The sequence below is a fragment of the Quercus suber genome, unplaced genomic scaffold, assembly GCF_002906115.3.
Source record: "Quercus suber isolate HL8 unplaced genomic scaffold, Cork oak 2.0 scaffold_84, whole genome shotgun sequence".
Classification (NCBI taxonomy): Eukaryota; Viridiplantae; Streptophyta; class Magnoliopsida; order Fagales; family Fagaceae; genus Quercus; species Quercus suber.
The window spans coordinates 680,992-691,571 of record NW_027069549.1 but is presented as its reverse complement, the minus strand read 5'-3'; the positions used below and the strand labels follow the sequence as shown (position 1 = coordinate 691,571).

At 36.4% G+C, this 10,580-nt stretch overlaps 1 protein-coding gene across 2 annotated transcripts; it reads left to right on the top strand.

The window, feature by feature from the left end:
- Nucleotides 1–374: 374 nt before the first annotated feature.
- Nucleotides 375–10,021, top strand: LOC112032082 (ubiquitin-conjugating enzyme E2-17 kDa). Of its 2 annotated transcripts, none has more exons than XM_065773978.1 (4): nt 375–558; nt 3,762–3,889; nt 8,935–9,039; nt 9,619–10,021. In XM_065773978.1, the coding sequence occupies exons 1-4, from the start codon at nt 489–491 to the stop codon at nt 9,793–9,795; spliced, it is 480 nt and encodes a 159-aa protein (XP_065630050.1). In that variant the 5' UTR covers nt 375–488; the 3' UTR covers nt 9,796–10,021. The 2 variants fall into 2 exon arrangements, with proteins under 2 accessions (XP_065630050.1, XP_023920557.1); XM_024064789.2 differs by having other exon boundaries at nt 380–558; nt 9,652–10,021.
- The last annotated feature ends 559 nt before the right edge of the window (nt 10,022–10,580 follow it).

The following is a 10,580-nucleotide window of genomic DNA, read 5'->3' as shown; positions in this document are numbered from 1 at the left end:
GTGGTGAGCTCATATATGACGTAAGCGTATAATTGTAATTGTTTTTAATTATATCAAGATTATCCTAGTTTTTATTTATGGCAAATATTAATAATAATATGGGTTGCATTTAATAAAAAAATTGAATAAATATGAAAAATTGTATAAAGTTGGCCATAAAACCTATAACATAAAAGACAAAAAATTCTAACGCTGAGACAAACTCTTTATTTATTTCCCCTCTCTTTTGTTTTTGCCCACAGTGGAAGAGATTATCCAACCGTAACCGTTCATCTATTTTAGAAAAAAGTAGCCATCCTAACCAACGGTCGAAAATCAATCACAACAAACGAGAACCAGATTCTCGTGAAAAAGGAAATGGACTTTGAATCTTTTCTTACTAGTATCTTTTATACGTTTCGTCAAGTTTGTTCATTTCTCTCTCTCTCTCTCTCTAAAAAAGCTCTCTCGCTCGCGTTTAGATCGGAGGCGATCCTCGAGCTTCATCAATGGCTTCGAAGCGGATCTTGAAGGAGCTCAAGGACCTCCAGAAAGACCCTCCTACTTCCTGCAGTGCTGGTACCATATTCTTCACCAAACTCCCTTTTCTTCACTTTCTTTGTTTTTTTTTAATGTCATAAACATGTTTCGAGGCTCGATCTACAATCTTTCTAGTTTTTTGGGATCTGGATTGTCATTTTTTTGAGTCAAATATGCCTTTTTTTTTTTTTGGGTGGAAAATTTTGAGGGATATGCATGTGGGTCTTATGTGTACTTTGGAAGCTTATACATAAAATGAAAGCGTGATCTGATTGAATGAGCTTGGTGGTGAAGTTACTTGAGCTTTAGCTACGGACGAAAAGAATAATTTTTTTTAATTGGTTGGTGTTTTAGATCTTCCATAATTCCGTTTGATCTGTGAGCTATGTGAATAGATAATTTTTTTTGTTAAAACTATTGGTATTGGATGGTGCTTTGTGAGTGTTTTAAGTACATTTAAAGTTGGGAGTTTGTGTTGCAAGTTGTGGGAATCATTAATTTTACAGGATTAAATGCATGCGGAATACTTGTGCAAGTTTGGCTGAGCGTATTTAACGGCTTTGATTAATAAATGCAGCAGATATAATAGAAAATATGAGATTGTCTCTTAGATTGGAAATTTTTCATTAAGATGTAATTGGCTTTGATTACAAGACTATTATTAAAGATTTTACAGCTTAATTATCTGTGTGATGTGCATTTTTGGAAAATCTGATGTTATAACTTGTTGTTTGATTATTGAACTGAAGTACCTTTCCGAAATTTTAGTGGTCTGTGCTCTGCATGTTGTTAACAAGAAATGATACTTTGTTGAGTAACATTTACGCCAAGTAATGAAATGCATGAATAATTTTTTACTCCTTGTGCAAACTTGGAACAAAATTGTCACCTTTGCTATCAAATATGCTTCTTAGCGCTTGATATATAGTTTCTCAATATTCTCCTTATTCATTGGAGTAGCTCTTTGGCTTCTTTGAAAATAATTATTCTTTATTTTACTAGACTGGTCATGTTCAATACTCTTAAAAGTGGATTTGATGAAGAAAATTCCAAAAAATCAACAAGCTCCATGATCATGATTGGCCCATGGCATGATCTACCCACGTGTGTGCTGATATATAAAAATGGTTAGAAAAGGTTCTAGGGGCTTTTCCTTTGTCTTGAAGCTGTAGCTGTTGATAGAAGTTGTGCATTATGCATCTGTAAAAATTTGCTTATCCCAGCCACCAAAAAGAGAGAGGGAGAGAGAGTAGATGTATGGTATTACATAAACAACAGGAAGAGTATTTATTGTTAATTGTTTGATGGGTTTTGAGAGCTATTTGTCTAGTACCATTGAGTGAACTGTGTTTCATCTAGTCATGTCATAGCATGCCACATGCCATGTGGATATTATTGTGATAATTTTGTATGGTTAAACATATTGTGGTATGATAAATGCAAATCTGATAAGTTCAAGCTTCAATATGTAATATTCTTAGCTTAATTTGTTTTCATCTATTGCACTCATATTGTAAGTGTTTGGTGATCAAATACTGATTGATTTGAGATGTTGGTGCAAGGAGTTCTTTGGATAAACATAGTTTGATTGGTTGAAAATGCAAATTAGAATATTGATCCAGAAAGTTGCATCTCCTATCTCTGAAGTGTTGATTATTGTCATCATTATTTTTACTTTTTTTCTTTTCCACTCTTGCTTCTTACCCTTATCATGCAAAGCAAATGTTTTCTAATGCCTCTACTTAAAAAAATAATGTTGTAGGTACTTCATCAATACTTATTTTCATTTTAATTGACATTCTTTATATAATTTTTTATGTGAATCACTATTAGTGGCTCTGATGCAGGACAACCTAGGCTTCCCACCTAGATTAGTCCTACCGAAGAACCTTAGGCTTCCCACCTAAGGTGTTTGGAATCACCACCAAACAAATACGCAAATAATCTCGATAAAAATAATAATCATCTGTCCCCTACAAAAGGAACCATCTGGAGCTTTATATACAGCTTTCAGGAATCATAATGATAAAGATAAACTCTCCTAAACAAATCCTAAACAATCTCAAACACTAATATTCATGGACAACAGTGTTAGGAAAGATTCTCACCATGGACAACTTATGAAGGAGGAATATAATTGTTGTGGATTGTATGGTATTAACTCTTTTTGGGATATCTTGGGTTATGCCTAAGGATGTGGTGGAGCTTCTAGCAAGCGGGCCAGGCAAGTTCAGAAAACATAGAGATGGGGTGATTTGGAATATGATCCCTCACTGTTTGATGTGGGGCATTTGGACGGAGAGGAATGCCCAGATTTTTGAAGGAGCTGAAAGAGTGATTCATGAGTTGAAGATGTCTTTCTTCCAGACTTTTTTGGGGCAGGAAAATGCTTCGGGTGTTTTTTTTTTTCTTCCTTGCTGATCTGATCAAAAGATGTTGCTTTTGTACTTTTTAGTTCTGTTTGTTCTCTAGTTCCTTAGTACACGCCCTGTGTGGTTTGGCTTTTTTGTTCTGTACTGTCTTTTTTCATCAATGAATACTCTTTACTTATCAAAAAAAAATTGTTGTGGATTGGAGTTGTATGTGTAAAAAAGGTGGTGGATCAATTGATCACTTGCTTCAACTCTAGGATAACACTCAAGAATGCTCTTTTTTTTTGGGATATGTTGGGTTATGCCTAAGAGAAAAGAAGATTTGTTGGCATGTTGGAAGGGGTGTTTTGGAAGACATCAAAGAGAATATGTTTGGACTGGAATCCCTTCGTGTATAATGTGAACTATTTGGAGAGTGCGATAGCTGCACATTTAAAGGAGTTCAATGAGCTATGCCAAAACTAAAGATGATCTTTTTATGTCCTATGTATGATTGCTTGAGTTACGTGATCTTTGTAATTTTAGATGAGTGGTGCATCTCATGCATATCTCCTGTGTACCTATGCTGTGGGATTGTTTAAATAATAGATAAAATTTCTTACTTACCAATCATAAAATATATAGAGTCCAGGCAAACAGGTTTATGCATCCAAACAAAACAATGATGATTTTAAGGTGCCCATTTTGAATTATCAAAAAGATAATTTTGTCCTTTTCTTTTTAAAAAATTTTATGACAATTTTATTGGGAAAAAATGTGATTTGATCTATTAAAAAGGGCTTTTTTACATGTTTTATGTTCAATACAATGTCTTTAATTATGAAATATTTTAGCATATAAGGTTTTGCTTTCTGTTTGTTACTTTGCCAGGCCCTGTAGCTGAAGACATGTTTCATTGGCAAGCAACAATAATGGGTCCCACAGATAGTCCTTATGCAGGGGGAGTCTTTTTAGTTACTATTCATTTCCCTCCTGATTATCCTTTTAAACCTCCTAAGGTATGGCCTCATTTCTAAATGTTTACGTAAATGTAGTTGATGCTTTTTCTTAGGGAATCCCATATGTTATTAAATACATTTAACTCAAAATGAAGAAACCTATTTTAGGATTCCCGGAGTTGCAAGCTTTCCTATTTCCTTTAGTTGTTTGTCTATGTGTATGTGCAGTTTTTCCTTTTGATGTTTAGTTCGCCAAATATTTTTATCTTTCATTTGATTTTGCGCTTAATTTTTTTTGACTATCTAAACTTGGGCCTTTAGTTGCAAAAGTTTAGATTCCACTAGTTTTAGTTGTCTTTGTGAGCGTGTGTTATATGTTTTGCAGCAGTTAAATTGTTTGTTTGAATGCACCCAATACTAAGGGGCTGTTTGGATTTGTTGTTTTTCATCACTCATAACTCTGTTTCCATCACCCATAACTCAAAACTGGTGGGTCCCATGGCTAAGGGTTTGTTTGGATTTGTTTTCAGTTTTTGTTTCCATCACTCAATTCTCTTATTTTTGAGTAATGAGTTATGGAAACTGAAAACACATTTTAGATATTTTCAAGTTATCAAAACTGAGTTTCCATGGCATTTTGGTAAATAAACACACATGGGTGGGACCCACGGTCAGAGCAAAATCACACCAAGCGCGTCTTTTGATACCACTTGCAACGGCTCTCTTCATCAATGGGAACCATATCATTCCTCCATCTTCATACCACCATCTTCGTACCACCACCGATTGGAGCTCAAACCCACCATCTTCTCCATCCTTCCTGACTCCACCGTTGGCACCATCATCTCAGTCTCAGACCCATTAATATCCAAAATCAAGAAACAAACTTTTCAATTCAAACAATCTCCAAAATCTCTGACCCACCACTCTGTTTTTTACTCTTTCAGTTTCAGATTTTTCATCAATGGCGTCTGCAGATGTCGAATTCCGACGCTTCGTCGGACGGCTCGCCTGGGCCACCGATGACCAACCCTTGGAGTGTGCTTTCTCACTGTACAGCGATATCCATGAATCGAAGGTCCGTTGGTTGTCTATCAGAGATTTTGGATCTGACTCGATCTGGCTTTGTTGTCAATCCCAAAAAAAAAAAGAAAAAAAAGAAAAAAAAAAAAAAAAAGATCTATGAAAAATCACACCAGGTGCAACCTTGGGTTTTTGAGTAAAAAATAAAAAAGATGTTAATTTGACAATATACTCACATGGGTCTTGTTGGGTTTGTGTTTTGATTATAACAATATATGAGAATTGCAGGAAGAGTGTGAGTGTGATTGTGTGAGAGATGGGTCTTGCTTTTTTTTNCAATCTCAAACACTAATATGATAATCCTAAACAATCTCAAATACTAGTCCAATACTAAAGATAAACCCAAATAAAGATAACATAAATGATAAGGATAATCTCCACAGGTGCCATCATGTGGTGTCCGCACCAACTCCCCTGGGGTGGGAGAAACTCGACCCCGTCGAGTAAAGCTCAAAGGATCAAGTGACATCAGAATAAGCTCCATCAAGCCATAAGCTCACTGGGTCAGCATGGCGCCTCCGTCGACGCTCATATGTGCGGGTGATAGGAGGTAGAGATGAAGTGGTAGCAAGTGAATCCAAGTAAGCCTCCAAAAGAGCGGGATCAAGCTGCTGCAACTCCTCTCTGGTGATCCATGTACAGTCAGAATCAGGCCGTCCTCGCCAGCGAACCAAGAAGCGCTGAACTGTTCCATCCCTAGTGAAAAGAGACTGCTCATCCAAAATAACATCAACAATATCTTTATGTGCCTTTTGGAAACAAGATGGTGTAGGGCTAGGGACATGGTTAGTCAAAGAAGGAGAGGGTGAAGCATCAAAAGGGTCATAGGGAATGACTGCTGGACCTTTAAAAGCAATTAAATCAGCAATATTAAAAGTAGAACTAATACCATAGTCTGAAGGTATATCAATCACATAAGCATTAGGTCCAAGTTTCTTTAATACCTTGAATGGGCCAGCACTGCGGGCCTGCAATTTCTTAACGGTTCCTGAAGGATACCGTTCAGCCTGATACGAATCATAACATAATCTCCTACATCAAAGTCTAAATGACGTCGATGTAAATCAGCCTGAGTCTTATACTTAAGATTACTAGCATGAATTCGTTTGTTGATCTCTTTATGCAGCTCATGCATGTGACTAGCAAACTCTACTGCAGACACAGAAACCCTATCATGTGAGGACATTGGGAGAAGGTCTAAAGGTCTCCTAGGTGTATAACCATGAACAACTTCAAATGGGCTCATGCCTATGGACCTATTGACTGAGTTATTGTATGCAAATTGGGCTACAGGAAGTATAGATTCCCAAGTCTTACCATTCTCACCTATGAGACACCTCAAGAGATTTCCTAGACTCCTATTGACAACCTCAGTTTGACCATCAGTTTGAGGATGATATGCTGTGGAGAATTTTAACTTTGTTCCCATCATGTGCCAAAGAGTCTTCCAAAAGTAGCTCATGAATTTAACATCCCTATCTGACACAATTGTTTTAGGTAACCCATACAACTTAACAATCTCATCAAAGAAAATCTTGGCTACCTTGGATGCATCAGAAGTCTTAGAACATGGAAGAAAATGAGCCATTTTGGAGAACCGGTCTACCACGACAAGGATGGAATCAAACTTCCTAAGGGTACGGGGAAGACCTAGTATAAAGTCCATGCTAATATCCTCCCAGGGACAATGTGGAACTGGTAGAGGAGTGTAAAGGCCAGTATTTTGCTTGCAATGCTTAGCCAACTGACATTGACGACACTGACCAATTATCCTAGCAACATCCTCTTAAGACTTGGCCAATAGAACTGCCTCTCTACCTCTTCAATTGTCTTATCACGTCCAAAATGTCCTGAAAGTCCTCCTGTGCACTTCCCAAACCAAAAAGTCTCTAACTGATGTGCGGGGAATACAAAGCTTATTGGCTTTAAACAAGTAGCCATCTCGGAGGATAAAATCATCAACAACCTGAAAAGGCCTCAGTACTAAGTGTAGTGTACACTTCTCCAAAATCTGGACAAGAATCATACTCCTCTTGCAACTTTTCAAACCCTATGACTTTTGTGCTCATCACAGAAAGTAAGGTAACTCGACGACTCAAAGCATCAGCTACCTTATTCTCAACACCAGATTTGTGTCTCAAAACAAAAAGAATTTTTTTTTTTTTTTTTTTTTTTTTTTTTTTTTTTTTTGATTTGGTGGTTATCATAAATAAGTATGAATGGAGTTTTGAATTTGGGGTGATGAGCTGCTATAGGTGGTGCTAAATTGTTGAGAGTTTTTGTTGTTTGTACTTCTTTGGTTGCACATTGGCATTGTGACTGTGGGTGGCAAAATGAAATGAGCAGTGAAGAAAATGGTGGGAAATGAGGGTTAGGCGGGTAGGCTAACAGAAGTCTCTGACCAATTGCTCAGATATGGGTCCCACAAAAAGTTCAAATATTTGAGTGATGAGAAGTTGAAAACAGTGTGCCAAACGTGCAGGGTTTAGGAAATTGGGGTATTTTAAGTGGTAAGTGATAAGTGACGAAAATTGAGTGATGAGTGATGGTTTTTTTAAAACCAAACAGCCCCTAATTGGTGGCTATGCTATCATCTGTATCTTTTAAGTGTAATTGTGTGCCTTAGGGATGGCACCATGGTGGTATTTGTTTTAAGGAGCACCCATTCTGTGTTCCACTCTGAGGAATTCCACACCCCCCCCCCCTTCTCTATCTGGCTGGCTCAAGTTTTAATGGGGCATGTTGTCCTTGCTCATTGGTATTTTGGAAACCTGTCCCCACCCCTATCTTGTTTAACAACAAAGCCTTGACCTTCATCTTCTTAATACTTCTCTGATGATGTCAGGTATTGGGTTGGTTGATGAAGCACTAATCTCTGCAAACAGGCCCAAACAAAAATATAAATATAGTTTTTGTTAATTAAATTAGAGTAGGCCTTGTTTGGTCGGAAAATGAAAGGAAAAAAAAGAGAAGGAATTTGGGATTTATGAACATGGATTTGCCAAATGCTAGCAGCAAAAGAAAAAAATGAATAAATTTTACAATAAAATAAGACCTCCTAGATCTTAAAGCATGTAAATCAAGGTAGTCTTTTTAACATTATCTAGACCAAGAAAAGAGATCTTTGGTCTTCTTGCCAGAGACTCAAGGATGCCAATATTCCATAGAACCAATTAACAAGGATCATGTTTTCTCCATGAGATTCACCCTGAATCTGACAAATTTCATTGGCAAACTATAGGGCGATGGAGAGAGAGAGAGAGAGGTTGAAGAACCTTAAAGGTAAAGATACACACGTATACATACATACATGAGTGTTTTTGTTAATATACTAGTCTAGGTGGGGCGAGGGTCACCAATTCTTATACCTGCTCCACAACCAAGTGGGATTTGAAAATAAAATTGTCCATGTGCATGCCTTTGACAGGGTGAGTTGGAGTGGGCAAGAATTTCCATCCCCAGACTATGCCTCTTCCAGTTCAGTGGAGTAATGTGTTAAGTAATATTTACATCTTCATGTCATTGGCTATGTAATATGGCCTGTAACAAGGTTTTTACTTATTACTAGGCATCATTGTATCAAAATAGAGGGGGGGGGGGGTGTTTGTTTGGAGATCCGTAGGAGTGTCATTAAAAAAAAAAATTAAGTATTTTGTTTTTAAGTTTTTAAATGAACTATCTTTTGAATGTTCATAGTAATTATCTCCTGTCTTATACAAAATATATGTGGTGACTAACATGCTAATTGAGATCTTGTTTATAAATCAAAGCTTGGTAGTGTGAAATTTGACATTTATGAATTTCAATGTTTGGCATCTGCAAGAAATTAATTAGTCATATGCCTCTGAATGTGAACATTCTATAACTTAGATTTATGAGTGCAAGTTTTCTTCTTCTTCGTCTTCTTCTTCTTCTTCTTCTTCTTCTTCTCTCTTTTATTGAAGTTGATAGTTTAGGAATAAAGTTTGCAATTGTTAATTAAATTTTACCTTTTTCCCTCCCTCTCTGTATGTTTCTTGCAGGTCGCATTTAGGACCAAGGTTTTTCATCCAAACATAAACAGCAATGGCAGCATATGCCTTGACATTTTAAAAGAACAGTGGAGCCCTGCACTGACAATATCCAAGGTTCTGATCTCATCCCACTTAACTCATAGGTTTTGAATTTTTCTTAACTAAAATAATTATGGTCTTGCCATGGGAATCATAGAAATATATTCTTGAGAATTGGACATCCATTGCCTTGAGAATCATTTCTGACCTCATTTGTAGGTTGGTGATTGTAGACTTCAAATCACAAGCATACATGTGAGATATAGCTCAAAGCCCCATAATTCATGGCCCTCACAATGACTTGTTCCATAACCAAAATCAGGATAATGGATGTGCAACTAATTTAACATATTGTTCAGATTCTCATTTAAATTTAATATTAAAAAAAAAAAAATCAAAGATTAACCGAAAAGAAAGGAAGAAAGGCCTATTATCTCAAAGTATCTTAAGTCTAAAATCAAATGCACCCAAAAAAAAAAAATCATCACCATGCATCCATGATTTGGATTTCCTTTGAGGAAAATATCCCATGGGCTCACTTATATATGCTGGAAATGATTTTAGAAAGTGGGGATGTAGGGATGAGTGGCTTTTTGTGTAAATCATGGATGCTTTTCACCCTTCTTCACTCTCTCATCATTGCTGTTTTTTAAGTTGGTGGGAAGGGTTCTTGTTCTCTTTTTTCAGGTGTTACTCTCCATCTGTTCCCTCTTGACGGACCCAAACCCGGATGATCCTTTGGTGCCAGAAATTGCGCATATGTATAAGACAGACAGGGCCAAGTATGAGACAACTGCTAGGAGCTGGACACAGAAGTATGCGATGGGCTAGTGTGCTTTGTTGCATTAAGGACCTTGTCTTTCAAGTCCTTGTTATGTAAAAATGAGGTTCTAACCGACTAATCTATATCTTATACATACATAAAACATGGAAGCGTGCAAGTGTGCTTGGCTGTTTTACCTTTTCATTTGCTTGACAATCATGTCCTACTCTGTTTTAAGGTGTTTACATTTTTTTTTTTTCCTAGTATAATTATTGTCATGGCTGTTCTAAGTTATGTTTTTTTTTTTTCCAAAATATAAAAATTACCAAGAGCGCCTGTTAATAGTGAGTTATTGTGCTAAGGTACTTGGTAATATACTTTTGGATGAAATTACATCCAATAACATGTGGTCTGTGACACCATGTAGGATTTTTTGGCGGTTAAAATGGAATGACTGGTCAGATTTGTTCCACATGAATAATGATTTGTGGATCACGTTAAAATTTTGAGTTATTTCTAGTCACTTTATTATGAATGAACCCATTAAACATTTATTTCTTTTATAAGCTCCCAAGCCATTTAAATCCTTTGCAAAAATTATCCATTTCATCCTTTACTATATGAACTCCTAATATAATAACTTATCAAAAAAAAAAAAAAACTCCTAAATATAATAAAGTTAGATAGGGTTGGATTATCAGTTCGGACATTATTGTCAGGCCCACCGGACTATTCATTTTCAATGAAGTTTATTTAATTCTAGTATTGGAGTTGGACTATTCTTACTTATACATTTAACAAAGTCATACTTGTACAAGTCTTCAACATCCCAAATCCATGGTTAAGATGTGAT

Bases quoted from the DNA above. Each gene is read 5' to 3' on its own strand.
- LOC112032082 (XM_065773978.1), top strand. From the start codon at position 489: ATGGCTTCGAAGCGGATCTTGAAGGAGCTCAAGGACCTCCAGAAAGAC. The intron at 559-3,761 runs GTACCATATTCT...TTACTTTGCCAG, and splicing joins TCCTACTTCCTGCAGTGCTG to GCCCTGTAGCTGAAGACATG. The intron at 3,890-8,934 runs GTATGGCCTCAT...TGTTTCTTGCAG, and splicing joins ATCCTTTTAAACCTCCTAAG to GTCGCATTTAGGACCAAGGT.